Source organism: Drosophila biarmipes, chromosome 3R, assembly GCF_025231255.1.
Source record: "Drosophila biarmipes strain raj3 chromosome 3R, RU_DBia_V1.1, whole genome shotgun sequence".
NCBI lineage: Eukaryota > Metazoa > Arthropoda > Insecta > Diptera > Drosophilidae > Drosophila > Drosophila biarmipes.
Genome location: NC_066616.1, coordinates 13390086 through 13414368, shown reverse-complemented (window position 1 = coordinate 13414368; position 24283 = coordinate 13390086). Strand labels below are relative to the sequence as shown.

Below are 24283 nucleotides of genomic sequence, written 5' to 3'. Positions count from 1 at the left end.
TTATGATCCCCTGCTGTCTTTGCTATCAGGTGTGCACATTGGTTCAAAGTCAGCTCAGTTTTAAAATATTCAAGTGGTTATTATATGGGTTTGGAGTAGTGTCATCGCCAAAGAAGTGAAAACAAGTTCCCACCTGTGACTCATCGTAACAACCATAAAGTTGTTAATTTTAGTGATCTTTGCGTTTGCAGTAAAAATGCCTAAATAATGCCAGTTCGCATAAAAGCTTTGCTATCGCCGGAGGGCTTTTCACAATTTTCCATTGGCGACAAATCAATGTGGGTATACTGACCACCAAATCGGTTTACCAACCACAACAAAACCAATCCATAAAACTATTATTTCCAGGCGTTAGCTGTTGCCAGCGAGGGATAACCTTGGGCGGTTTCAACATCCAGATATTAATTAATTGGACTGGAAATTTTAATAAAACCGAAAGACATCCGCTGTATCAGTCAGAAGCTTTCGCCTTGTTATCATCCAGCCGGCTTGGTCATCAGTGATAAGACAAAAACAGTACCGTCATTTTCACCGGCTGACTCGACTGACACGTAACATGGATGACATAGTGCCCGATGTTGTGGATGCGGTTCCCGCTGGCACCGTAAAGGTCACCTATAACGGAGGCCTTCAGGTGGACCAGGGCAACGAGCTGACGCCCACCCAGGTGAAGGATCAACCGGCTGTCGACTGGTCGGGGCTGGAGGGAAAGTCCAACCTGATTACCCTGCTGATGGTAGACCCCGACGCGCCCACTCGTCAGGATCCCAAGTACCGCGAGATCCTGCACTGGGCTGTGGTCAACATTCCCGGCAGCAATACCGATCCCTCCGGGGGCTATCCCCTGGCAGCCTACGTGGGCTCCGGTCCGCCGGAGGGCACTGGCCTGCATCGCTACATTTTCCTGGTCTACCGCCAGGAGAACAAGATCGAGGAGACGCCCACCATTTCCAACACGTATGATATACAGTTCAATCCTTATCAGTTAAAGTAATACTGACAAGACTCTTTGAATTCTCAGCACTCGGGCCGGTCGTTTGAACTTTAACGCCCGGGACTTTGCCGCCAAGCACGGATTGGGGGATCCCATCGCCGCCAATTATTACCAGGCCCAGTACGATGACTTTGTGCCAATCCGGAATAAAACGTTCACCGGCTAGATTTGTGCATATATCACGCCGGACTTTCTGTGCCCAGTCAATAAAGCCTAACCAATCGCTTATCTATCTATCTATGCGTCGGGGTGTTAGGTAAAAAGTGCACGGAACTGATTAGGCGACGGTCCCCGTCCGGCGATAAAAGGCCAGCCATCGGGGATCCGGGCCAGAGTCACCTCGCTAACGCCACACCGAGCAGAAGCAGCAGAACTACCAGCTAACATGGACACCGCCGGCATCATTCCCGACATCATCGACGTCAAGCCCGCCTCCAAGGCCACCATCACCTACCCTTCCGGCGTTCAGGTTGAGCTGGGCAAGGAGCTGACTCCCACGCAGGTGAAGGACCAGCCCACCGTCGTCTACGATGCCGACGCCAACTCGCTGTACACCATCCTGTTGGTGGACCCCGACGCACCCAGCCGCGAGGACCCCAAGTTCCGTGAGCTGCTCCACTGGCTGGTGATCAACATCCCCGGCAACAAGGTGTCCGAGGGCCAGACCATCGCCGAGTACATCGGAGCTGGTCCCCGCGAGGGAACCGGTCTGCACCGCTACGTCTTCCTGGTGTTCAAGCAGAACGAGAAGATCACCACCGAGAAGTTCGTGTCCAAGACCAGCCGCACCGGCCGCATCAACGTCAAGGCCCGCGACTACATCCAGAAGTACAGCTTCGGCGGCCCCGTGGCCGGAAACTTCTTCCAGGCCCAGTACGATGACTACGTGAAGACCCTCATCGAGACGGTCCAGTAATCTGGCCACCCACTGATCAGCTCTCTGTGAAATAATAAACTTTAAATATGTACTAGTAATCATACAAAACTGGCCTTACTTTCTAGAGGGTGAAGTTGTGATATAGTACTCGACTTCCGTCGCATATAAGCAGCTCAGTCTCATTCATAAGCATTTTTATTAGATAGTGTTTCGGAATTAGTTTGGCCTTGCCGAGATTTACATTTTGCTTCAAAGTGAATCAATGTTTCTGCGAACTTAAGACTGATATCTCTTCGTTTAGTAATTCTTTTGGAATATACTATACCACAGCGATATGGAATATTCCTACACATTTATTGACCTTGATTTAAATTATTTCAAATGTCACTTTCATTTATTTTTCTGCTGCGAAGTTAAGTGATATGATTATTCTTCAATTAATTTCGACATGATTCACTTAATTGATAAACAAATTTCCTTAGCTTAGATATGAATTTGATTCATCAAAACTATCAGGTTCATTTCTTTAAGTTCGACCTTTGGACAGCTGCCTCCCCATTTAAGATAACTTTTTCACTTACAGTCGATATGATAGAAGTCCAAATACTATCTGCCGCTGAAGAGTCGGCTTACAAACCACTTGTAGTACTTTCGAAGTGTTTTTTATCTTTTCCGTTTAAAATGTGACTTGACTTTAAAAGATTTCAAGTTGATTCAACTATATAGCTAATCTATTCCTTTTTGTTGAAGAAATCAGCCACTAGTTTGTTGAACTCCTCCGCATAACGCAGATGGATATTATGCTTGCCCTCGGGGAACTCGTAGTACTCTGCCTGGGGCAACCGCTCCCTTAGCCAGGGAATGTGCTCCGCCGCTATCATGGGATCCTTTTTGCCGTGCAATATAAAAGTGGGGGCCTTTATTTGTTCAACCTCAGAGCGACAGAAGTCGCCATCTCGTTGGTCATAGAAGGCGCAGGCGGCGTCCACCCATTCGGCCCATAGTTGGGGAAACCGCTCCACGCCGTACACCTTCTCCATGGGTTCCCGCATCCGCGGCGACCACTTGGCCACATCCCGGATGTTCTTGAGGGCCTTGACTTCGTCGGCGTTTAGGTAGGCACCTGCTCCCCAGATGGCCAGTCGATCTACAGCCTCTGCATGGCGGCCTGCCACGATGAGCGCCGTGATTCCTCCATCGCTCCATCCTAGAATGGAGAAGCGAGGCCTGTCCAAAGCGCGCATTAAGTCCACGGCAGCCTGGGCATCCTCCCGAAAGAATTCCAGACCGAACATGCGTCGCGGGGGCACCGACTTGCCGTAGCCCGGTGGATCCCAGGCGATGATCGTGTGTCCCGGCAGCAGCTTCGGCAGCTGCTCGATCTGGGGCTTAAAGTCGGTCCAGGCGGAGCCCAGGGCTCCGGGCATGAGGAGCAGACTCCTCTCACCACTGCCGCTCTCCACAATGTTCAAGTCGGAGCCATTAACCCGTACCTTCCGCTCCGTGTGCACCAATCGCCTGAAGACGGGCGCACGGAAACCCAAGAGTCGGCCCAAATTGCCCAGCATTACGTAAGCGGGATCGGACAGGGATTTTGGAGTATGGCAACTTACTTGGTCGATTCTCAAGGGCTCTCGAGATGCAGTCCAGAAAACGGTTTGCGGCTTGTCCAAATCCCAACACACGACGTCTTGTAAAGTGCACTTGATAAGTGCCGCTGATAACAGCTGATTGATAAGAACAGCTGTAAGTAAACGATCGGATCAGTGTGGCTGTGGCATGCGGTGACGCAATATACTACTGCCTTTAAAATAAATATACTAAGAAAAAATGTTTTATTTTTCGAAAAACTGTTTTTGAAGTCTGGTTTTCAAATATTTAAGAAAGATTAAAAAATAAGAAAGATTAAGAATAATAAGATTTAAGAAAGTAGCCGAAAAAATAGCAGATGTATTATCCAAAAACTTTTTTAAAAGGTACCCCTGAAAAAGTGTATTAAAAAGTACAAACATTATTTAATTAGTTTGTAAATGATAATACTTTTTAATGGAGCTTAAATACGTTGAGTTTTAGTGCTGTTCTTAATATTGGTAGATCCCCAATCATTTAAAAGAAGTGGAGAGTTCCTGAAATACGCGTAGTTAAAAAGCCCCTTAAAGTTCTACAGAAAAGGAACCCGCTCAATTTAAATAGAAGCTTTTTGCTCCTCCTCCAGCTTTTTGGCATTCCCAGTCCCGTTAGTCCGCTCGAACGTCACGGCTCCGAAGGACAATGGACAGCACGTGCGGGCATTTGTTTAGCCTTTAGCGTGCGTTAAAAAATTATTAAAAAATGTAAGTGCCAGCGAGCGGGGACCGAGTCCCGATCCCTGGCGTAATGGTCAGTGCGTGATTGGTGTGCTCAAGTTAATGTGTTCCCCAGGACGACCAGGATTAATGGAGGCGACGGCCTTGCAATTGTGTCCCTGAAGAGGCCAGGGAGTGCGAGAGGGAGGGGGAAGGGGAAGGGACACACACCCACACACAGCCAGAGAACAGGACCGCACACATTCCATTGCCAATGCAAATGCAAATCGAATTCGACACCGAGTCGTCGAAGTTGCGTAGTAAATGTCAAGGAATTTACACGGGTCGTCTCGGAGATAGCATGAGAGTGTGTGGGAGTCGGTGGGTGGGGGTGGTGTGGCCACAGGACACGCGTATGTGTGTATCCGTGTGGCATCTAATACGCTTTAGTGGTGCAGGTTATGAACCTGCGTGCTGTGCGCTCATTACGCATGTGTGAGTGGGCAGCTGGTGCCTGTGTGTGGGTTTGTGTGTTAGTAGTACGCATATGCATGCCTCGTGCGAAGTAAGCGAGCTTTTAATTTTTGGCATTCCCACACACTACGCCTAAGGACACGGGTCCATTAGTTTTCATAGCATACTTTTTGGGGCCAAACAAAAAGCAGCTCAGTCTTCGTATCTTCCAGTGAGTTTTCTGTACTTCTATACCCTTCTAACTTATTTACATTAAATATTAGTGTAATAAACATTTAGCTTCTCCTGCCAAGTGCCATTACAGCGTCCTTCCTCCAGTCGTCTAGGCCGCAGCAGTGGCTCTTTGTGAATAAGCTGGCGGAGCTTTCGTTATCCGCTGGAAACGTAGCGAGGAAATTAAGTTTGAAATTGCAGTTCAGTCTTGTCGTGGATGCAGCGCGGATCGATATCGGAGCCCAGAGCAGCGGAAGGCGCTGCTAGCAAGTTTCGACACACAACATTTTTGTATACCTCAAAAATGGAACCGAAAAATCTCCAAAAATAAATTCACCCCCTGCAAGGAAAACGCGTCGTGCTGAAGCCAAAACTAAGTAGTTACATAAAGCGAAAACGACACAGACAACGTTCGAGTCCAACGGAATAATTGTGTAATTGAAAAATAGCAGTGTGTGCAAAGATAATCGTTTCCAATCGGCAGCTTAATCGATACGCATGAATAAGTGATTAGTTTGACGTGGATTTGAGGTGGAGCGCCCGTTGCAGGGGTCTTCGCAGTGAGGTGCTTGGAAAATTTTTCGCCTACATCCGCGACATGCAGTGAAAATTTTTTCCGATTTTTAGTATGTACATGTACGTTGGAGCGCTCGTGGGCGCCACAACCTCGGGTGGCAGGGGTCTCCGGCAAGCTTTCGCAACCCCCACAGCCCCCAGTGCTGGTAGTACAGCCGCCGCGGCCGGAGCAACGGCTATCTGACCCCGCATCGGTGCGAAACATGTGTCCGTGTCCAATTAGTTTGCCAAACATTATGCAAATCAAGTGTGCGAATTGCCAAAAACCCAAGGTGCCCAGCATTAAGGACCAGAAAAGCAGGCAATAAACGGTGCAGTGCCGTTAACAGTCGACGGGTACCGTTAACAGCCGCAGCCAACTTCGCCTGGCCGAGCTTTCGCTCCGTCGCGCTCTCACGCTCGCCTCAGCAGGCGCGGATAAGAACGGATAGGAGTCCTCTTCCAATCCCGAGTAACACCAACACAAGGACACGCGAAAAGCTCGCGCTCAAGGACTGGAATACGCGAGGAGCAAGAGAGAGGGCTATAGAGAGTCGCTTTACGTTTACGCGCGCAACGTGCGTAGGTGCCTCTGTGTGGGTGAGGGCCCCGAGTGGCCGTGCGTGTGAATGAAGGCGCCACAGCAGCCACATAGTGCAACATATCAGGATAACTATGCTCCTGCGGCCATGACAGCCAGGACACGGCCCAACATGGACAGGGATCAGCAGCGAACTCGAAATCCGGCTGAGCTGAGGCTCCTGCCCGCCTCCGCCTCCACATCCACCTCCACCTCCGCATCCGCCTCCGCCTTCGAATCCCCGGACTTGCGGTTCAACAAGGCCCGCTGCCGGCGGAGAGGCGAGCCAGTGCCTCCGGTGATCGTGGAATACCGCCGCTCGTACCGCGTGCTCATCGTCAGCGCCCTGCTGGTCAGCCTGGCGGCCAGCTTCGTGACCCTTAGCGCCGGATTCCAGCTGGACGGCTCAGGCAACTCCGTCTACACCTTCCGCAAGTGGTACACCGGCCTGAATGGCACCCTGGAGCTGGAGTTCAAGACGGAGCAGCCCAACGGACTGGTCCTCTACACCGACGACGGCGGCACCTACGACTTCTTCGAGCTGAAGCTGGTGGAGGGAGCCCTCCGGCTGCGATACAACCTGGGCGGTGGGGCGCAAATCATCACCGTGGGCCGGGAGTTGCACGACGGCCACTGGCACAAGGTGCAGGTCCTGCGGAACGACGAGCAGACCTCGCTCATCGTCGACGGCGTCTCGCAGCAGCGGTCCACGAAGGGCAAGGAGTTCCAGTTCGGCAAGTTCGCCAGCAACTCGGACGTCTACGTGGGCGGAATGCCCAACTGGTACAGCACCAAGCTGGCGCTCCTGGCCCTGCCCAGCGTCATCTTCGAGCCGCGTTTCCGGGGGGCCATCCGGAACCTGGTCTACGCCGATCAGCCGGGCGGCCCCACAAGGCGCCAGGAGATCAAGCAGCAGCGCGACATCAAGTGCGGCGATGTGCCCTGCGATCACGGCGAGCTGACCGCCCGCGAAAGGCCCCTCAGGGTGAGTCCTTTAACAAGATTTTTTTTATGAATAACTGATACCTCTAAGATCATAAACCACTAGGCTCCAAGTACCATCTACTTTTATTGATTGAGTAATCTCATTTGAATTCTAGATCTTTTTATTATTTATAATACACAGTAATATTTACCAGTCCCCTCTAAAATTCTATTAGCTGAAACTGTTGGTAAAATAAAAACCTATCTGTTACGTCCCTTAAAATTCATCCTGCATGAAATCAAACTTAATTTAGCGGAACCCCATTAAATTATAATTATACTGTCCTAACGTTTTTGTATTTTGAGATTGTTATTCGTAACCATATATTTTGATAGCCTATTACAGAAGTTTCTCAACCAGTTAGTATGAGTGTTGTTAATACTCGTATATTAATATATTTCTATCATATTTTTATCGCATCCTTTGAAATTCAGAAGGGAATATATTCCTAGTTTACTGAGACCTATAAAACAAAACAGTCCAAAATATATCCAAACCAATATTTTACTTAATCCCCTGTTCTACAATTTCGTATACCTGGCCGAGTTTATTGGTTGAGGTGTTTGTTCATTAACATACCTATTTTAAATCCAAGTGTTCCCAAAATGTATCAATATCCATAACACCCACTAAAAATCATCCTCCAGGGCGTTCGGGGCAACACCACCGATGCCTGCGAGCGGAACGATCCCTGCCAGCACGGCGGCATCTGTATATCCACTGATTCCGGTCCAATTTGCGAGTGTCGAAACCTCGAGTACGATGGCCAGTATTGTGAGAAGGAGAAGGCGCCATCGGAAGCCACGTTCCGCGGTACACAGTTCCTCTCGTACGACTTGGGCCAGACGGGCGCCGAGCCGATAGTGAGTGCCCAGGATGCCATATCCTTCTACTTCCGCACGCGCCAGCCGAACGGCCTGCTCTTCTACACGGGCCACGGCACCGACTATCTGAACCTGGCGCTGCGGGACGGAGGCGTCTCGCTGACCATGGGACTGGCCAACGGCAAGCAGGAGATGCACATCAAGCCGTCGAAGGTGCGCTTCGACGACCACCAGTGGCACAAGGTCACCGTGCACCGTCGCATCCAGGAGATCTCCTCCATCACCAGCTTCTGTCGCGTAGGTATCTCTAAGATTTGGTATGCAACTGAAGATAAAGCGGATTCTCTGTCATCCTCCAGCTGGTCACTGTGGTGGACGATGTCTACACGGATCACTCCCACATCGCCGGCAAGTTCACCATGCTCTCCTCCTCGCGGGTATATGTGGGCGGTGCGGTGAATCCCAGGGCTCTTTTGGGAGCCCGTGTCCACACCAACTTCGTGGGCTGCTTGCGCAAAGTGGAGTTCTCGGCGGATACACTCAATCTGAACCTCATCGACCTGGCAAAAAGCGGTTCCAAGCTGATTCAGGTGGCTGGCAATCTGGAGTACCAGTGTCCCAGTGGAGATCCACAAGACCCTGTGACCTTCACCACCCGCGAATCGCATTTGGTAGGTTTGGTATATCTTTATATTATATATATAAATATATCACATTCATTTTTCTTATAGGTTCTGCCTCCTTGGGAAACTGGCAAGCAGAGTTCCATCAGCTTCAAGTTCCGCACCAAGGAGCCCAACGGCATCATTGTCCTGGCCACGGGATCCAAGCAACCAAGGGCCAAAAACGTGAGTTGACTCAGGAAAGACGATTATCCCGTGCCACTTTGCATAACCCACATATTCCTCAGCCCGTTTTGATTGCCATCGAGCTGCTGAATGGCCACATCTACATCCACTTGGACCTGGGATCCGGAGCCTCCAAGGTGCGAGCCTCGCGACGTCGCGTGGACGATGGCGACTGGCATGACCTGATTCTCCGGCGGAATGGTCGCGACGCCAAGGTGAGCGTGGACGGGGTGTGGAACGACTTCCGGACGCCCGGCGACGGCACCATCCTCGAGCTGGACGGGCACATGTACCTGGGCGGAGTGGGACCCGCCTACAATAGCGTGGCCTGGCCGGCGGCCATTTGGACGGCCACGCTGCGCCAGGGATTCGTGGGCTGCTTGCGTGACCTGGTGCTGAGTGGCAAGGCGATCGATATAGCGGCCTTTGCACGCGTCCAGGATTCGGGTGAGTAGTCCTCGCAGGAGTGGTCACGCCAGCGATGGTTCCATTACTGATAAACCGTAATCCGTAACCCGAAACCCGTAACCCACTCGGGGAGCAGCCTCCGTGAAGCCATCGTGCCATGTGCAGGCCAACGTGTGCAACGGCAATCCCTGCCTGAACGGAGGCACCTGCCTGGAGGGCTGGAACCGGCCCATCTGCGACTGCTCGGCCACCTTGTACGGAGGACCCACCTGCGGCCGGGAACTGGCCACGCTGGCCTTCAACGGCAGCCAGCACATGACCATCTGGCTGGGCAACGGACAGGGCACGAAGACGCAGACCGAGGAGCTGGTCATCCGCTTCAAGACCTCCCGTCCGGCGGGCCTGCTGCTGCTGACCAGCGCCGAGTCCAACTCCCCGGACCGGCTGGAGATCGCTCTGGTGGCGGGAAGGGTGAGGGCCAGTGTGCGGCTGAGCGACCGCGAGAAGGTGAGTTTTTGCGGGGAAGGTGCTCAACGCGACCCGACAGAAGTCCTCTGCTCCTGAAAATCGCCTTTTACTTTCGGCCTTGGGTAACTTAAATTAAACGAAGGATGTGTTTGAAATCCTCAACATTTATTTTCTCTTTAGGAATCCGAACTTTATTTAAATGTGTTTTTTTAAAACATTATCCAGAAGAACCAATTTTTTGTCGTTGTTCTTTTGCACATGGTTTTTTAATTGTAGTAATATATTTAGATTAAATCAAATTATGTCATTTTTTTTAATTAGACGTCGGATTATATATATATAACACTCTTTAAACCTCGCTTTTTCCGTGTTCCTTGATTGGTTAAAAATTTGTTTTACAAAACCATTATTCGCTATAGATTTAAGTTTATAATGATATATGTAACAAAAGTATAACTTACTTTTTGTTGTTAATATTTAGTAGTAAATTATCTGCATTCTATGTTTCAAACGATAAGATATATACTCGTATTTAGGGGATATAAACCTATCCCCTATACGGCTTAAGTTCCTCACCCACATTTGACTAAGCCAAGGTCAATCCGAAAGAAAAGGCGATTTTCAATGGCTTCCGGACAGTCTCTGAGAGAGTGTGCTAATCCCTTGCAGAACCTGCTGGCCGGCCAGTCGGTGCTCAACGACAACAACTGGCACACGATCCGCTTCTCGCGCAGGGCCTCCAATCTGCGGCTTCAAGTCGACGGGGCTCCCCCCGTCAGGGGTATGTTATGTATGTATCAACAGCACATCTATGCCCTACTACGTGTCGTGCCGTGTCGTTTTTTTTACCAACCAACTAAACCAACCAATGAACCAACCAACCGACAACCTACCAACTCCCTTCGTAGGGTCATAGGAGTGTCCCCCAGCGATTAGCTTCCATGAAAGGTGCTCCACGCACCACCTGCAGGTTCAAGTTCAAGTAGGAAAAGCCCCTCCCCGCCCCCAAGAACTCAGCAGGAAGGTGTGTGAAGGTGCTTCAGGGCAGTTGAAAAGAAAGGAGACCTGAGAAAAAGATACAAAGAAAAAGATATAATATATATATATAGGGAGAAAATCAATACAGAAGGAAAGTGCAGTCGGCGGCGCGTCTTCCTGTTTTTAAGTTCCACTTAAACTTTTCAGTTGAGAGCTTTTCAGTTAACACGGATTCTCACACCAACACAGCCTCACGAACACGCACACATACGACACATGCGATTACACCTGAAGAAATGCAGTGGAAGTACTGTCGAAAAGAAGAACTACCGAACCGAATTTGAAAGTATCTAGCATATTTATTACCTCTCATTTCTCATGACACATTTCTCGAACTTCCTTCCCCCGATGATGATGACGATGATGATGAGGGGGAAGAACTGATTTGACTAGACAGCTCTATCCGTAACTCTATCTATCCACCTATATCTACCTCGCTCTGTACCTCTGAACATCGTTAAGCATCTGCAAAGTATAGTTTGAACATCATAAGACACCCGGCTCCACATCCACACCATTCCACACATTGTACGCCTCTCTGAAAGTTTGTTTAAGCATACCATGTGCTCATGCGATGGGTCGAAGACCCCTCGGATGGGTGGTGTCCTTCGATCGCATTCTCAACTAACCATTCGTAATGATTTTTTATATATTTTGCTCTTGTAAGTTCCTCTCAAAACTCTTTCGAACATCTCGATGTTGTGTTTTCATTTGCGATACTTACTTACTTTGTTTGATTTCCCAATTACGATTGCCAATTCAATTCCAATTACAACTCAATTCCAATTCCTAAGCCCACACAGAAAGTATTGTAATCGATAAGCGTAAATACGAAAGCAAAGAAAGTTGGACAGCTGTAAAGTTTCAGCCTTAAGTGTTATAAATACCTTATATTGACTGTCTTGTAAATTGTTTTGTCCTTGATGATCGAGTTATATGTTTGGTTTTCATTGAAGATCTGTTGTGTTGTTGAGCGAATAGCCCGGGGAACCCTTTAATTTCTAAGCTAGCTAACGATGTTTATCAGAGTTTCTATTATATAATTTAGTCAGTTGTTTTAAGAAGCCTATATTTTTTGCTTTTTCCATTTTGATTTTTATGTTTCGGCGCCATTAATAATCCCCGGGACTGGCTCAGCAACTTTAAAATACCTTATGTCCTATGTTCGCTCTTGGTTTTTGTAAATATTTATCTGGAAAAGAGTAATCGTTTGCAGTCCTAGGATAAGCTTAACAATGAAAACAACTTAAATAATTGCTGTACCATAATTTAAACGACACGTGCGGTATGTTAACGTTAAAAGGTGTTTGTTTCAGACTTCTACCGAACGAATGTAGAACAGCGAACAACAACCATGGTGTTCCGAGCACTACGACAAGTAATAACAGTGTCATATGCAAATGCAATTCCCCTATCACGAGCGTGATCTAAATGACCTTCTTTGAAAAAAGCGAAATGCGACCGACAAGCGAGAAAAGTAAAGTACTAAAGAGCAAAAATGAGTAAGGCGAACAGTGCAAAAATGTCGGGAACGCAACGTAAATAATTTCAGTGTACAATATCGTTTTTCGTTTCATGTTTTAGGCGAGAGAAAAAAATCGACACGCAAGAACTCGGGGAAACATTTTTTTGCCCAAATCGCTCGATGAAAGTCACGCTATCGGCGAATTGCGATTGCGATTGAAGTGGAGTTCCATTGCAAAATGGGCATTAGCGTTGGCATTAGCATTTGCATTAGCATTAGCCGTGGCTTATTGAGACGAGAGGGCAAAACAATGTTTGAAAGCGCCCAGGGCTGTAATTTTGCACCATTTAATATGTAATTAGCTTTGTGTTAAGTAAACTCAACTATCGTAAACATCAATACAACAATACCGCAACCGCAACCAACTTGCAACTAACTAATCAAGCCTAACGTGTCTCACGTAAAATTAGATTCTTGTTGTGTAAGTGTGTCCAAAAAATAAACACAGAACTGAAAATAAGGAGAACCGAAAGGCAGGCGACGGAGAAGGCTACACTGAAAAAGAACTACCTGGCATTAGGGCTACTCTGATGTTTTTCAAGTACAAAAGGATCTGATAAAGGTCATGTTATACTAACGTTTCTATTGGCTAGGAAACTCATTAGTCACGCTAAAATAGTATATTATTGATCGATAAATATGCAGTAATAAAAAAAATCACTAGTACCACATAGTTCCGAACTTTTAAATAAATTCAGAGTTAATTGTTATTTATATAAACTTTTCACAACTTACGAACCTTAGTAAAACTCTTAAAGATGAAATAAACATTGAAAAACTATTTAAACAAGACCAAGTTAAAGATTAGGGAAAGTTAGGAGTTTTCCTTATAGCCGGATCCTGCTCCTGCCTGGAACGAGAACACACACACACTTAATGTCAACTGGAAGTCTCGCACACCTGCACAGGCCCATACCCACACTCTCTCACGCACCGTTGCACCAGAACACACACACACGTGACGCGTTTGCATGTGAGCACCTGAATATTAAAGAGAAAAACAAGCAGCAGCAACGAAACTATGTAATGCCCATTAAGTAAGCAGCAACAGCCATGACTGTCAGTTGGAATGAATGATATAGCCTGTCTAAGACCGCATGACCTGCTCACGAAATCGGACCATAGCCCCTGTACAGTGTATAGTGTATATCTTTGTTTCTCTATATCGAACCGTATCGTACTCTATCGTATTCGTATCGCTCGCCATCGCATCTCTCAGCCCCCTCAGTCCACTCAGCGATTCAAGTGTATGAATAAGTAACTGTAAATGCGCCAAATTGCCAGCTGCAAGAACAGTGGCCTACTTCGACTTCGCCCGCCAACCACCGCCCACCACCCACCGCCCACCTCATCGCCCCTTCCTTCACTCTCTATTGCTCTCTCTCTCTCTCTTGCTGTTACTCTGCTACTTCTGTCTCTGTCGCCGCAGTCATTTGCATGTCAAGATGTCAATCATTTCGGAGGCCCACGCGTCGTATGCGCAATGTGGTCGCTCGTTAAGGCTAATGCACCCCTATTAACTTAGACGTAGTCGCCGCACACACACTCAGCCACTCGAACACACACACGGAACTCTCCAGGGCGCAGATTAACACATTTACAGTAACAGAACACACGGACAGCTTACCAATACTCGGAAACCCATCGATGTTTAGTTCAATGTCGTTAAGCAAAGACCGAATTACTTTCCAATTTTCGTTTCAATTATTACCAAATACTATCCCTGACCTTTTGAGTTGCCCTTTTCTAGACCGTAGGTTGCCTCAGTGAACCCTCTCATATATTATACTTTTCCTCGGTTCCCACGCACAGCTGAGAGGTGAAAGCTCAATGAAATTATCTGAAATGTCACCGCCACCGTAATCGTATTGAAAATGTATCTCACACACCAAACTAGTCTAAGAAAATGAAAAATATATATATACTCCGCAAAATGTCAACCAATGCATATTGCATATTCGTATGTAAACAAGAACAAAATGCGCACCAACTAACCTAATCTAATCAACTTAGCGAACTCTTTACTTTTACTTAGTTTCCTTTGGTTTGCGCTGTGGCAGCGATTTTCGATTACCGATTTCGTTTGGACTCTTAATTAACAATTAACAATTAATAACTACAACTACTATCCGTACCAGTACATTGTATGTATTGTATCTGCACATTTCTTTAGTATGTACAAAGCTGCAACTAACTAAATAACAATACTCCAATCGAATTCCAACTACATTCAGCCACTTGTCGAGTGAAAATACAACTGCTTGAAAATCTATGAACCAACAAAACTAGATCTATGTCTACTAAAACCGCATTCCTATATCTACTCTATATATTCTTATATACTCTTTGACTACTACATATGCGTATGTGCTTCTTGTCACCAACTATACTCCATATACTACTCGTACCAACTCTACCTATATGCCAATATATAATCTATCCATATGTAACTGTAACCAGTGTTAACGGTACTCCGCCTAGTCAACAACTTAGAGCCAGCCGATCCTGGCTAGACAAACCCCGTGGCGAGGCCCCCCTTTTTATCCATATCTTGTTTTTGGACATGTTCCTTCCACAGCCGAAACGATCCTGGGTCGCCACAGCACCATGGAGATCCGCTCGATCCACCTGGGCGGCCTCTTCCACGCCGAGGAGGAGATCCAGATGACCTCCACCATGCCGAACTTCGTGGGCCAGATGCAGGGCCTGGTGTTCAATGGCCAGCGGTGGGTATCGCCTGGGTCGAGTCCGATTGTAGACCTCTATTTTTGCTTTTACCCTCAGCTACCTGGACATCGTCAAGAGCCTGGGACCGGAGCTCTCGGCCCTGCCCAGTGCCACCTTCAAGCTGACGGCCCGCTTCGTGAACTCCCCGGCTGGGCAGCCCTACCACGCGGCCACCTTCCGCTCCAAGCACTCCTACGTGGGACTGGCCATGCTGAAGGCCTACAACAGCATCTCCATTGACTTCCGCTTCAAGACCGTGGAGCCCAATGGGCTGCTGGTCTTCAATGGCGGAAGACGCAACGACTTCGTGGCAGTGGAGCTGGTCAATGGTCACATCCACTACACCTTCGATCTGGGCGACGGACCGGTGACCATGAGGGACAAGTCGCGCATCCACATGAACGACAACCGCTGGCACCAGGTCAGCATTAGGCGCCCGGGACCCAAGACGCACACGCTGACCGTGGACGACTCCTTCGAGATCATCAGCCTGACCGGGAACAACATGCACCTAGAGCTGGCGGGCATCCTGTACATTGGCGGCGTCTTCAAGGACATGTACTCCAAGCTGCCGGCCTCGATCTCCTCGAGGTCCGGTTTCGAGGGCTGCCTGGCCTCCCTGGACCTGGGCGACGCCTCTCCCTCGCTGACCAGCGACGCAGTGGTGCCCAGTTCCCTGGTGGTCAGTGGCTGCGAGGGACCCACCAAGTGCAGCCAGAATGCCTGCGCCAACAGGGGCAACTGCGTGCAGCAGTGGAACGCCTACGCCTGTGAGTGCGAGATGACCTCCTACACGGGACCCACTTGTTACGATGGTAAGAATAAATCTAGGGAAGCTCTGAAAGGTGATAATTCAATATTTAAGGACACTTTTTGATTCCATAGTTTTGCAAATTCTTAACAGAGAGTTAAAGTCCCTGCTACACTTATCTCTGTAACTGAGACTTGCGAAAAACCATTTTCTTAACCGAAGCTTTATATGTTAAGGAAACGTTAGCATGTTTTTATGTTAAGTATTGATTCTGATAAACGTTTCCAGGAATTATAAATCCTTAAAATAGTAACTTGATTGGTTCTGAGATTTTGAACACCACAAGTCAGTAACCGTACTAAATATTTTCTATTTGTTTATCAAAATAATAAGATTTCAAAACACCTTACTTTCAATTTTCGAATCATTAGTCCGTTGATTTAAAATCTATATATTTGCGCCCCCAGAATCGATTGCCTATGAGTTCGGCAACAACAAGGGCATGGTACAGTACACGTTCCCAGAGAACGCCCAGGCCGACACCGAGGAGGACAACATAGCCCTGGGCTTCATAACCACCCGGCCGGACGCAGTGCTCCTGCGGGTGGAGAGCGCCACCACGCAGGACTACATGGAGCTGGAGATAGTGGAGGGCAACATCTTCATGGTGTACAACATTGGCAGCGTGGACCTGCCGCTGGGCGAGATCGGGACGAAGGTGAACGACAACGCCTACCACGTGGTGCGGTTCCAGCGGAAGGGAGGCAACGCAACGCTGCAGCTGGACGACTACAATGTGCAGGCGCTCACGCCGCAGAGTAAGTGGACGGGGGTTAGACACAGCCCTGCTGCGGGGGTACTTAACTCTGCTTTCGATCTTCTTCCCCACCTGGCAGGCCATCACTCGACCGTGTTCAATACCATGTCCAACGTTCAGGTCGGCGGCAAGTTCAGTCGGAACGGTCGCAGCCGCATCGAGCGACCGTTCGCCGGCGTGATTGCCGGACTGTCGGTTAACAAGTTACGCATCCTGGACTTGGCCGTCGAACGCGACCCCCAAATCACCATCCGCGGAGATGTTCAATTGGTAACTGGAGTATTAGATAGAAATGATCTGCAGAGAATGCAGCAGGTTAGGGAATTTATTTGAAATTTTATTTGAATTCCTCTCAACTTTCAACTTTCCAAGTATTTTTCTCATCGTAAACCAAGTTTATTCAAAATTCTTTCTTTAATTAAAACCAAAAAAAAAAGAAAATCTAACCAAATTATCGTATTAATCCGCTTCATGAGTTGTGGAACCCCTTTTCCCAAATGATTTGACATGATTTGATTGCACCTCCGAAATTCGAAAACCGATTCGAATAATGTACAGTTCCCAGCACTATCCTGATATTTTAAATGCATATCCGTTAACCGTATCGAATCTAACTACATCTGTACATTGAAGTCATCGTCATCATAATCAAATCCGGGAAATTCGGTTCGACATTCAGTACAAACGTTAACCGTTCTAACTAACTAAAAGTATTAGCTAACTAACTGTATAACCTAGTGTAAATGCTGCATTTGAATTGACCTTATGATTTCCCTCGGGCGCCTTCGTTTTTACTGTAACGCTTTTAACGCACCAACCAATTAACAAAAAGAAAACAAAAGAGAACCGCCAGATTTTCCACTAACCAGCTACTTGAGTTTCCTGAATTTGTATCCATTGCTGCACAGCACATTAACCGATAATTGTGAATATATATACAGCCATATCAGCTGATACGATTTACTATGCACTAGAACTCGTCGCACTTATGCCGCATGACTCTAATCAAAGCTCACATTAAACTTGAACACAAGCCAAAGCACAAGTATGGGAAAGCCAGTGGAGGTTCAAGGTATCATAGGTAGTACTTTGTACTTTTTTGAAGATGATTTATACATCTAATAAAACATCATGAATTCACCAGCAACAAGAAATGTGGGCATTAATATATAATAAAATTGAATTTCTTTAAAATACAAAACCCGGATAAGAAGTATAACAACTTCATAACTCTACACACAGAATAAATCGTTCTCAATAGCGTTCTCCCGATCTATAAGTCAGCTAAGACCGATTCAATCTCAATTCTTCATCCCCTAATTTTCTTCCGTCTCGAAAAACAAAATCGAGAAATTTTTAATCTTGAATACAAAATATTGAGAGCACTTTGGACTTGATTTCAAGAACGGGGTTGGGGAGTAAAAATAAAGAAGAATTTTCATTTGAGACTATTCTCTGAAAGCAATATAACATATTTTATTGTTAAAATAAGCTAATTATTACATAAAATGATTGTTTTAGTTTTAAGATCCTAATATACCTAAAAAGGCTCTCTCTTCACTGGCTTCACCTGCTCACACGCACCCATATATACTTAACCAAACAGCACCTTACAACAAACTTACTAATCCAGTTAACAAGCCCATACAATAACCATCGCTTGGCCCGGCTGCCGCCAGATCAACTGAAGTAAAATTAGACTTTGAACTCTACTCGACAGACGCCGGCGAGTGGTTATCCGGGTGCGCTGGACGATCTGATCTTCTCGGGAGCCGGATCCGGATGTCGCGGCGACGACGAGGACGAGTGCACGCCGCCATTCGAATCGGGTAGCGGGGACGATCTGATCACACCGGTGTATGTGCCGCCCACCAAGCAGACAACCACCTCCCAGCAGGGGAATAGCCTGAGTACCGGCGGGAACAACAGTGGCGGTGCCATCACCAACGGCACCGAGCGGGCCTGCGACGACGAGGACTGCGTCCACGGCTCCGGCGACTACGGGGAGACCACGGAGCAGTTCACCTCGACGAGCACAGCCAGGGGTTCAGGTGAGTGCCTTAGCCGGTGTGTGTTGGTCTCATTTTGTCATTGGCATTTGGATCAATCACGGAAGACACTGAAAACTAGACACCATACAAAGACATACACTTCATCACAGACATTAGCTAGCCCCACTCGAAACTCAAGTTAAGTATACGCCGTAGTAACGTAGCCAACGTGTTAACGATTAAGCTGTGGGTTTCATTGTGTTCGAGTTCCAGTTTGAGTTTGAGTTCGAGCTATATAGCCTGCCATCGAAGCTCTCCATGTGTAACCGCCTAAGCATAACCGTTTAGCTAGTGACGCTTTGCCTTTTCAGTTTTGTTCAGTGTTCCACGGAGACCGAGGATACCCCAGTTAGGTTACTGCCAATGCAACGCCAACGCTTTGACCGCTTACACGACCACATTGAAACAGCCAAACAGCTCTGAATATAATATGTATATGTATCGCCTCTATCGCACCCCTCGCAATGCATCAACCCAACCAGAAACCAACCAATATCAATCAAATCGCCGTGTCATCTCAGCTCAGATCAGCCCAGAAAAAAAAAAAACAAAACGAAAGTATCGCTACAAACGTCGCCTATATCCTTCATCTCCACCTGTCGCCGATGATCGATTGCCTTCTAATTTGAACTGACAACGAGTACGCCTTATGTGTCTCTTTCAGAATGTGAAATCGCCTTCATATTTCTGACTGTGATCGCGCCATGGATACTCTGTAAATTCCCATAAGCAAACAACCAATGCAACCAAGCAATGCACTTAGGCTAAGCTTCCAACTAGACCTCTGTCTATCTGTATAACTAACTCTAGCATTACGAGAGCTAAGCCACCAGCTAAACCAACAGCAACAGCAAAAATAATGCAACTTCAACAACCAGAACAACAACTACCAACTATAACAGCCAGAACAACAACTACAACAACCACACCGATCATTGGCGAGGGTTTTTGGCTGAGCGAGGGTTAAGCGTTAAGCGATAAGGGTTAAGCGTTACAAGCAGGCACTCCATATGCACTTATGGGTGTCCCGATCGAAGATGTATATGTTTTGTACATAGTAGCGATAAAAGCAGCGTCTGCAGGTGTAAGATGTGATTTTCCCACTCCTTCTCCTCCTCCTCCTCCTCCTTCCTCGATTGCATAGTTCTACGTTCTTCCAATTCCAATGTGTACATATCGTGCGAAAAAATCGAAGGTCCAGCACCCACTACAAGAAAGACACACTTCAACATATCTCTCAATATCTAAATCTCTAATCCTCTCTGTGTTGAATAAACTATGAAAAGCAAAGCACAACTGGCGGTTCGAGTGATTTCTGGGGGGAAGCTAAGTAACTCAAGAACAGGGATCCTTAAGTAGGTGATACAATACAAGATTTTATTATAAAATATTTCATTTTAATTTATGGCTTTAAATATTACTAATAATTTGGTCTTAACTTTTGATACTTTTCGCAGTGAGGTACTGTAGATACTCTGATAATTTTACTATCTTATCATAAGTATTAGTAAAATATGGTTGACATTTTAAAAATCAAATGATAGATCATTTTCTTCTTAAAAATGGGGTACTGAAAATAACTTAGTTAGATGTGATGCCACTAAACGCACACCCACACTTGCAACAGACATCTTTAAAGAGCACCCACTTGAGAACACTTGAATAAACTCAACCGACTGCTTGCAGAGTCCAACAATGAGATGGTCACGATCACCACCACGGGGCGCAGCGATGTGACCACGGAGCAGCAGCAACACGGCAGCAGCAGCAGCAGCAGCAGCGGCAGCACTCCCTCCTACGCCACCACCCAGTCGAGCAGCAGCAGCAGCAGCGGAGGAGCCAGCACTCCGGGCCAGGTGAGCACCACCAGTAGCGCGGCCACCACGTCCACGCAGCGCTCCACCAGCAGCAGCACCAGCACGAGCACCAGTACAACCTCGACGACCACGACCACCACCACCACGCAGGCCACTCCGCCGCCGGAGATCCGGAGCACGGTCACCGAGAAGGACACCACGCCGTACGACGTTTACGTGGCAGGAGGCGGCCTGGGAGGCTCCGGGCGCAATGACCACGACCGCATGCAGCTGCCGGACGAGCACCACCCGCTGCCACCACTGCCGCCGCCCATCCCGCCGCAGGATCCTCCGCCCTACGGACCCTATGGCGGCAACACCTACAACACCAACATGAACAACTACCGGCCCAAGGGCAAGGGCGGCAGGATCAACTCGATCGAGGAGGAGCGCACTGCCATGATCATAGGCATAGTGGCGGGCATACTCATCGCAGTGGTGCTGGTTATCCTGCTGGTCCTGTGGCTCAAATCCAACGGCGATCGTGGCTACAAGACGGAGAGCGAGAAGGCGGCCGCCTACGGATCCCACAACCCGAATGCCGCCCTGCTGGGCAACACCAGCACCAACGGCTCGTACCACCAGCAGAGGCAGCACCACATGCAGGGAGGAGGAGGCGGCGGCGGAGGAGGAGCTGGGCAGCAGCAGCACCATGGCCAACAGCAGATGCACAACGGCCACAACGGAAACGGAGGCGGTGGCGGCGGCGGCGGCATGATGTCCAGCGGAAGTGGGTCCCTGGGCTACGGCAGCGATGGAAGACCCCAGATGGCGGGCCTGGTGCAGCCGAAGGCCAAGAAGCGCGACTCCAAGGACGTCAAGGAGTGGTATGTGTAAGGCGGCATGGTCGCCCGGGAATCATCGTCAAATTAGCAATAAATGCAAATAGTGCAAAGCGAGCAGAAAGTGAAAGTCCCCTAAGATACAGATAAATACAGGTAGATGCAGAAACAAACATACACACACATAAGCGTATATAAATATATATTTATTTAGCAGCCTCATAACGTTAATTAAACAATTAGAGAGCGGACACAGTGGGACACTGGGTGTACGTGTACAAACGGAAGCGGAAGCGGAAGTAGAAGCGGACGGAAGGATAATAATAGCTAGCTGGGCAATACGCGGTTAACGACGGCTGATAACGTTAGCAGCATGCAGATAGCAGATAGCAGATAGCAGATAGACACGCAAATACTTTAGACAAGTGCGTCTGGCCAGGAGCATTGGTTCGCCCCGAAAGTAACGTCTAGATTACGCCTAAGAAATTATAGCTTCAACTCAAGACTTGCTAATAGATCTACCACTGGAGAGCAGCCACAGCCGTCAGCGAATAGGCATATTAATTACACTAAACGAATACCACTATATATATTATATATATCACAGCGTTACGATAAATTATGCCCACTAGCCAATCAAGTAATTGTGTAAAATATTTCGCCACAAAGTACGCTATGAAAAGTTCGAAGGAGGAAAACCCAAGAAGCAAAAAAAAGAAAAACCAATTAAACCACAAATCTTCTAGCAAAACCACTAAACAATTTAGCAAAAATTCAATATAAACGTACTTAAAAATATATATATTTATATGTAAACGTAAAGTAACGAGGTTCTGAGTGGGTTTTTCTTCGCGTGTAAAGTTACAAAATGTGGTGCTGTAAACGTAGGAGACAAACATTGGTTGACTACAATAATAGTAATAATAATAATAATGACGACGGGGAATGCAAGAATTTATGCTACGGATTGTTTGTTGAATTGAAACCGGCTTTAATTAGTTAAACGATGTAAATGAGATAAGGGATAACCAGGCGAAATCGGATAATACGATGCGGAGGGCACAGTAGATACCCACGATTTGGTTGACGTGATGACGACGATGCGTGATGCGACTTTTTCGTTTGCGTGCAGCAACTCGATGCGATTTTGTGTTAGTCCCCTCCACTCCCGAGCCCAACACATATACTTTTTATATGTATTTGAGACTAAATACTGCCACCCAGCCGCGTGCAGTATGAACTCAGACATATCAAGGAAAAGACAAGACACGTGCCACAAGACACAGGACACAATCACGCGCCACACACCCCAGGACACTCTGACACACTGAAGCGAACCTACCTAGCTTTTCTACCACAACTGCTATGCGATGTGAGCGAACATTACTTTACCGCCTCAGCGCGAGGAGATCAAGCAACAATTTTACAGTATTATAGCAGCTTTAAGCGTATTTTTCGAGGCCCACGTGACGTATACACAATCGGCAGTCACCAGCACACACACACGCTGACACCGACGCCAACACAGATACACCCACAGCAGCACACACAGCGAAATTCGACTTTATGCAGCCGCCATTGAACTCTGTATACATATATCCAACCGCATATATCATTTTGATGCGCTATATTCAAGTTTTGCCTCACTATCAGTACCAATTAGAGTATCATTTTGGATTAGATATACAAGATACGAAAACCTATATACACTTGATATACTAATACTAATACACGCACACTCACCTCACCCTCGCACACACACTCACCCACTCACCACTCACGCATTCGAAACTACTGGACATACTTCTCTCAAATTCTGAAAGGAAAATAAGGCGAGGTATGCTGTATATACCTAGGACGTACTATATATACACGAACATATATATATTTAACAACTAACAAACATATATACTGCATTTCAAGAAACTTTTGATATATTTTCGAGTTTTTTAAACCCTTAACTTGTATACAAAGGATGCGAAAGCGAAAACACGAGACAAACTAGCGAATCTAGCTGAAATGAACACCTAGGACAATTACAATTACAAGTCACTCATAGCGAGACACAGTACATCACAGTACATAGGCAGACAATGGAAGACACACAATTATATTATACAAGACATACTATAATAAATGTACATCTCTATACAACATATACTGGCATACGGTATCAAGTGCGAATATGATTACTATGTATTACGTCCCTTCGATTTGATAATCCAAATCCAAACGAGAAACCACAAGTTTTAAACGCTGTTAACCTGATAACCAAAACCATTCCCACTTATATATGTAACACTCTCTCCCGACAACTTTCTCTCTATCTCTTCACAATGTTAATGCTGCACAATGAAAACTCTGCATTTAAAGTAAACCACTAACGTTTATTCATTTCGATTCAAGAGAAAACCAAAACCAAATTAAATATAACTAATTATACGAATTTGCCTTGCGGTTTATCAGCGAGCACACGATATTGAGTCCCCGAGTTCCCACGATAAGGATATCGATCTGACTCGCCCCAAGAGCAAACTTCTTCATTGTTTCCGGAATATTACATTTTATTAGAGATCAAAAGCAGTTCAAGGTAAATGTTATGTATGTATGATATGGGGACAGGATCGAGAAGGACGAGTACAGTTAGTTGTATGGGTAACAGTAACATAGTTAAAGCATGTAACGTAATAGTTCAAGTCGACGAAGGAGCAGCGGGTGCGAGTGGGAGCGCATTGGGCGAGGAACGATCGCTAGTATCGGTACTAAAACTTACTTCTACCTAGGCTTAATATCATTGTTATCTAATCTATACATATATATAAACCGACACACAACACCCCCACATATAACAGAGAATATGTATATGAACTTGTATTGGACGCGCGGCGCTTGAGCTGTGCCTACTTATATATATATTTAACAAATTGTAACGTGTATGTATATGTAGCGGCAGTGATTGTTAAAGAAAATGCTTTGTTTTGTGTTAGATTTTATAATTTACGAGGAAACCAAAAACAAAATTGTAAAACGCATACAAATACAGAATGACTGACAAAACACAGAATTATAACATTGCATATAATAAATACAATAAAAATATAATTGAAAAAACGTTGCTGGCTTATGGTTTGGGAACTGAATATTCAATATTGCAGCGCGCCTCTATTTTAAAAATTGGCGCCAATTAATCCGTTTAAGTATTTAAATACAAGGCAACCCTGCCGT

General features: G+C 46.7%; 4 protein-coding genes across 14 annotated transcripts; 3 read left to right on the top strand and 1 right to left on the bottom strand.

The window, feature by feature from the left end:
* The first annotated feature begins 138 nt into the window (after positions 1–138).
* On the top strand, positions 139–1222 carry LOC108031928 (protein D3). The gene is made up of 3 exons (XM_017105705.3): positions 139–278; positions 349–957; positions 1022–1222. The coding sequence occupies exons 2-3, from the start codon at positions 557–559 to the stop codon at positions 1158–1160; spliced, it is 540 nt and encodes a 179-aa protein (XP_016961194.1). The 5' UTR covers positions 139–278; positions 349–556; the 3' UTR covers positions 1161–1222.
* Positions 1223–1313: 91 nt separating this feature from the next.
* Positions 1314–1969, top strand: LOC108031929 (protein D3). The gene has a single exon (XM_017105706.2). It carries the CDS (start codon positions 1380–1382, stop codon positions 1908–1910), a length of 531 nt encoding a protein of 176 aa, XP_016961195.1. The 5' UTR covers positions 1314–1379; the 3' UTR covers positions 1911–1969.
* A 67-nt stretch (positions 1970–2036) lies between these two features.
* LOC108031927 (valacyclovir hydrolase) lies at positions 2037–3633 on the bottom strand. Of its 2 annotated transcripts, XM_050889429.1 has the most exons (2): positions 3485–3633; positions 2037–3389 (listed from the first exon to the last, which is right to left on the bottom strand). In XM_050889429.1, the coding sequence occupies exon 2, from the start codon at positions 3296–3298 to the stop codon at positions 2603–2605; it is 696 nt and encodes a 231-aa protein (XP_050745386.1). In that variant the 5' UTR covers positions 3299–3389; positions 3485–3633; the 3' UTR covers positions 2037–2602. The 2 variants fall into 2 exon arrangements, with proteins under 2 accessions (XP_050745386.1, XP_016961193.1); XM_017105704.3 differs by having other exon boundaries at positions 2037–3631.
* A 1356-nt stretch (positions 3634–4989) lies between these two features.
* LOC108031471 (neurexin-1) lies at positions 4990–24163 on the top strand. 10 transcript variants are annotated; one of them, XR_006367362.2, is made up of 14 exons: positions 5005–6963; positions 7611–8084; positions 8147–8458; positions 8519–8635; positions 8698–9082; positions 9180–9550; positions 10181–10301; positions 14653–14800; positions 14859–15616; positions 16020–16370; positions 16449–16684; positions 18069–18420; positions 20107–21214; positions 21276–24163. XR_006367362.2 is itself a non-coding variant. In XM_017104923.3 (13 exons), exons 1-13 carry the CDS (start codon positions 6028–6030, stop codon positions 21111–21113), a joined length of 5568 nt encoding a protein of 1855 aa, XP_016960412.1. In that variant the 5' UTR covers positions 4990–6027; the 3' UTR covers positions 21114–24163. The 10 variants fall into 10 exon arrangements, 8 of the variants coding, with proteins under 8 accessions (XP_016960412.1, XP_043947029.1, XP_016960415.1 ...); XR_006367363.2 differs by having other exon boundaries at positions 21273–24163; XM_017104923.3 differs by having other exon boundaries at positions 4990–6963; positions 20107–24163.
* Positions 24164–24283: the final 120 nt, after the last annotated feature.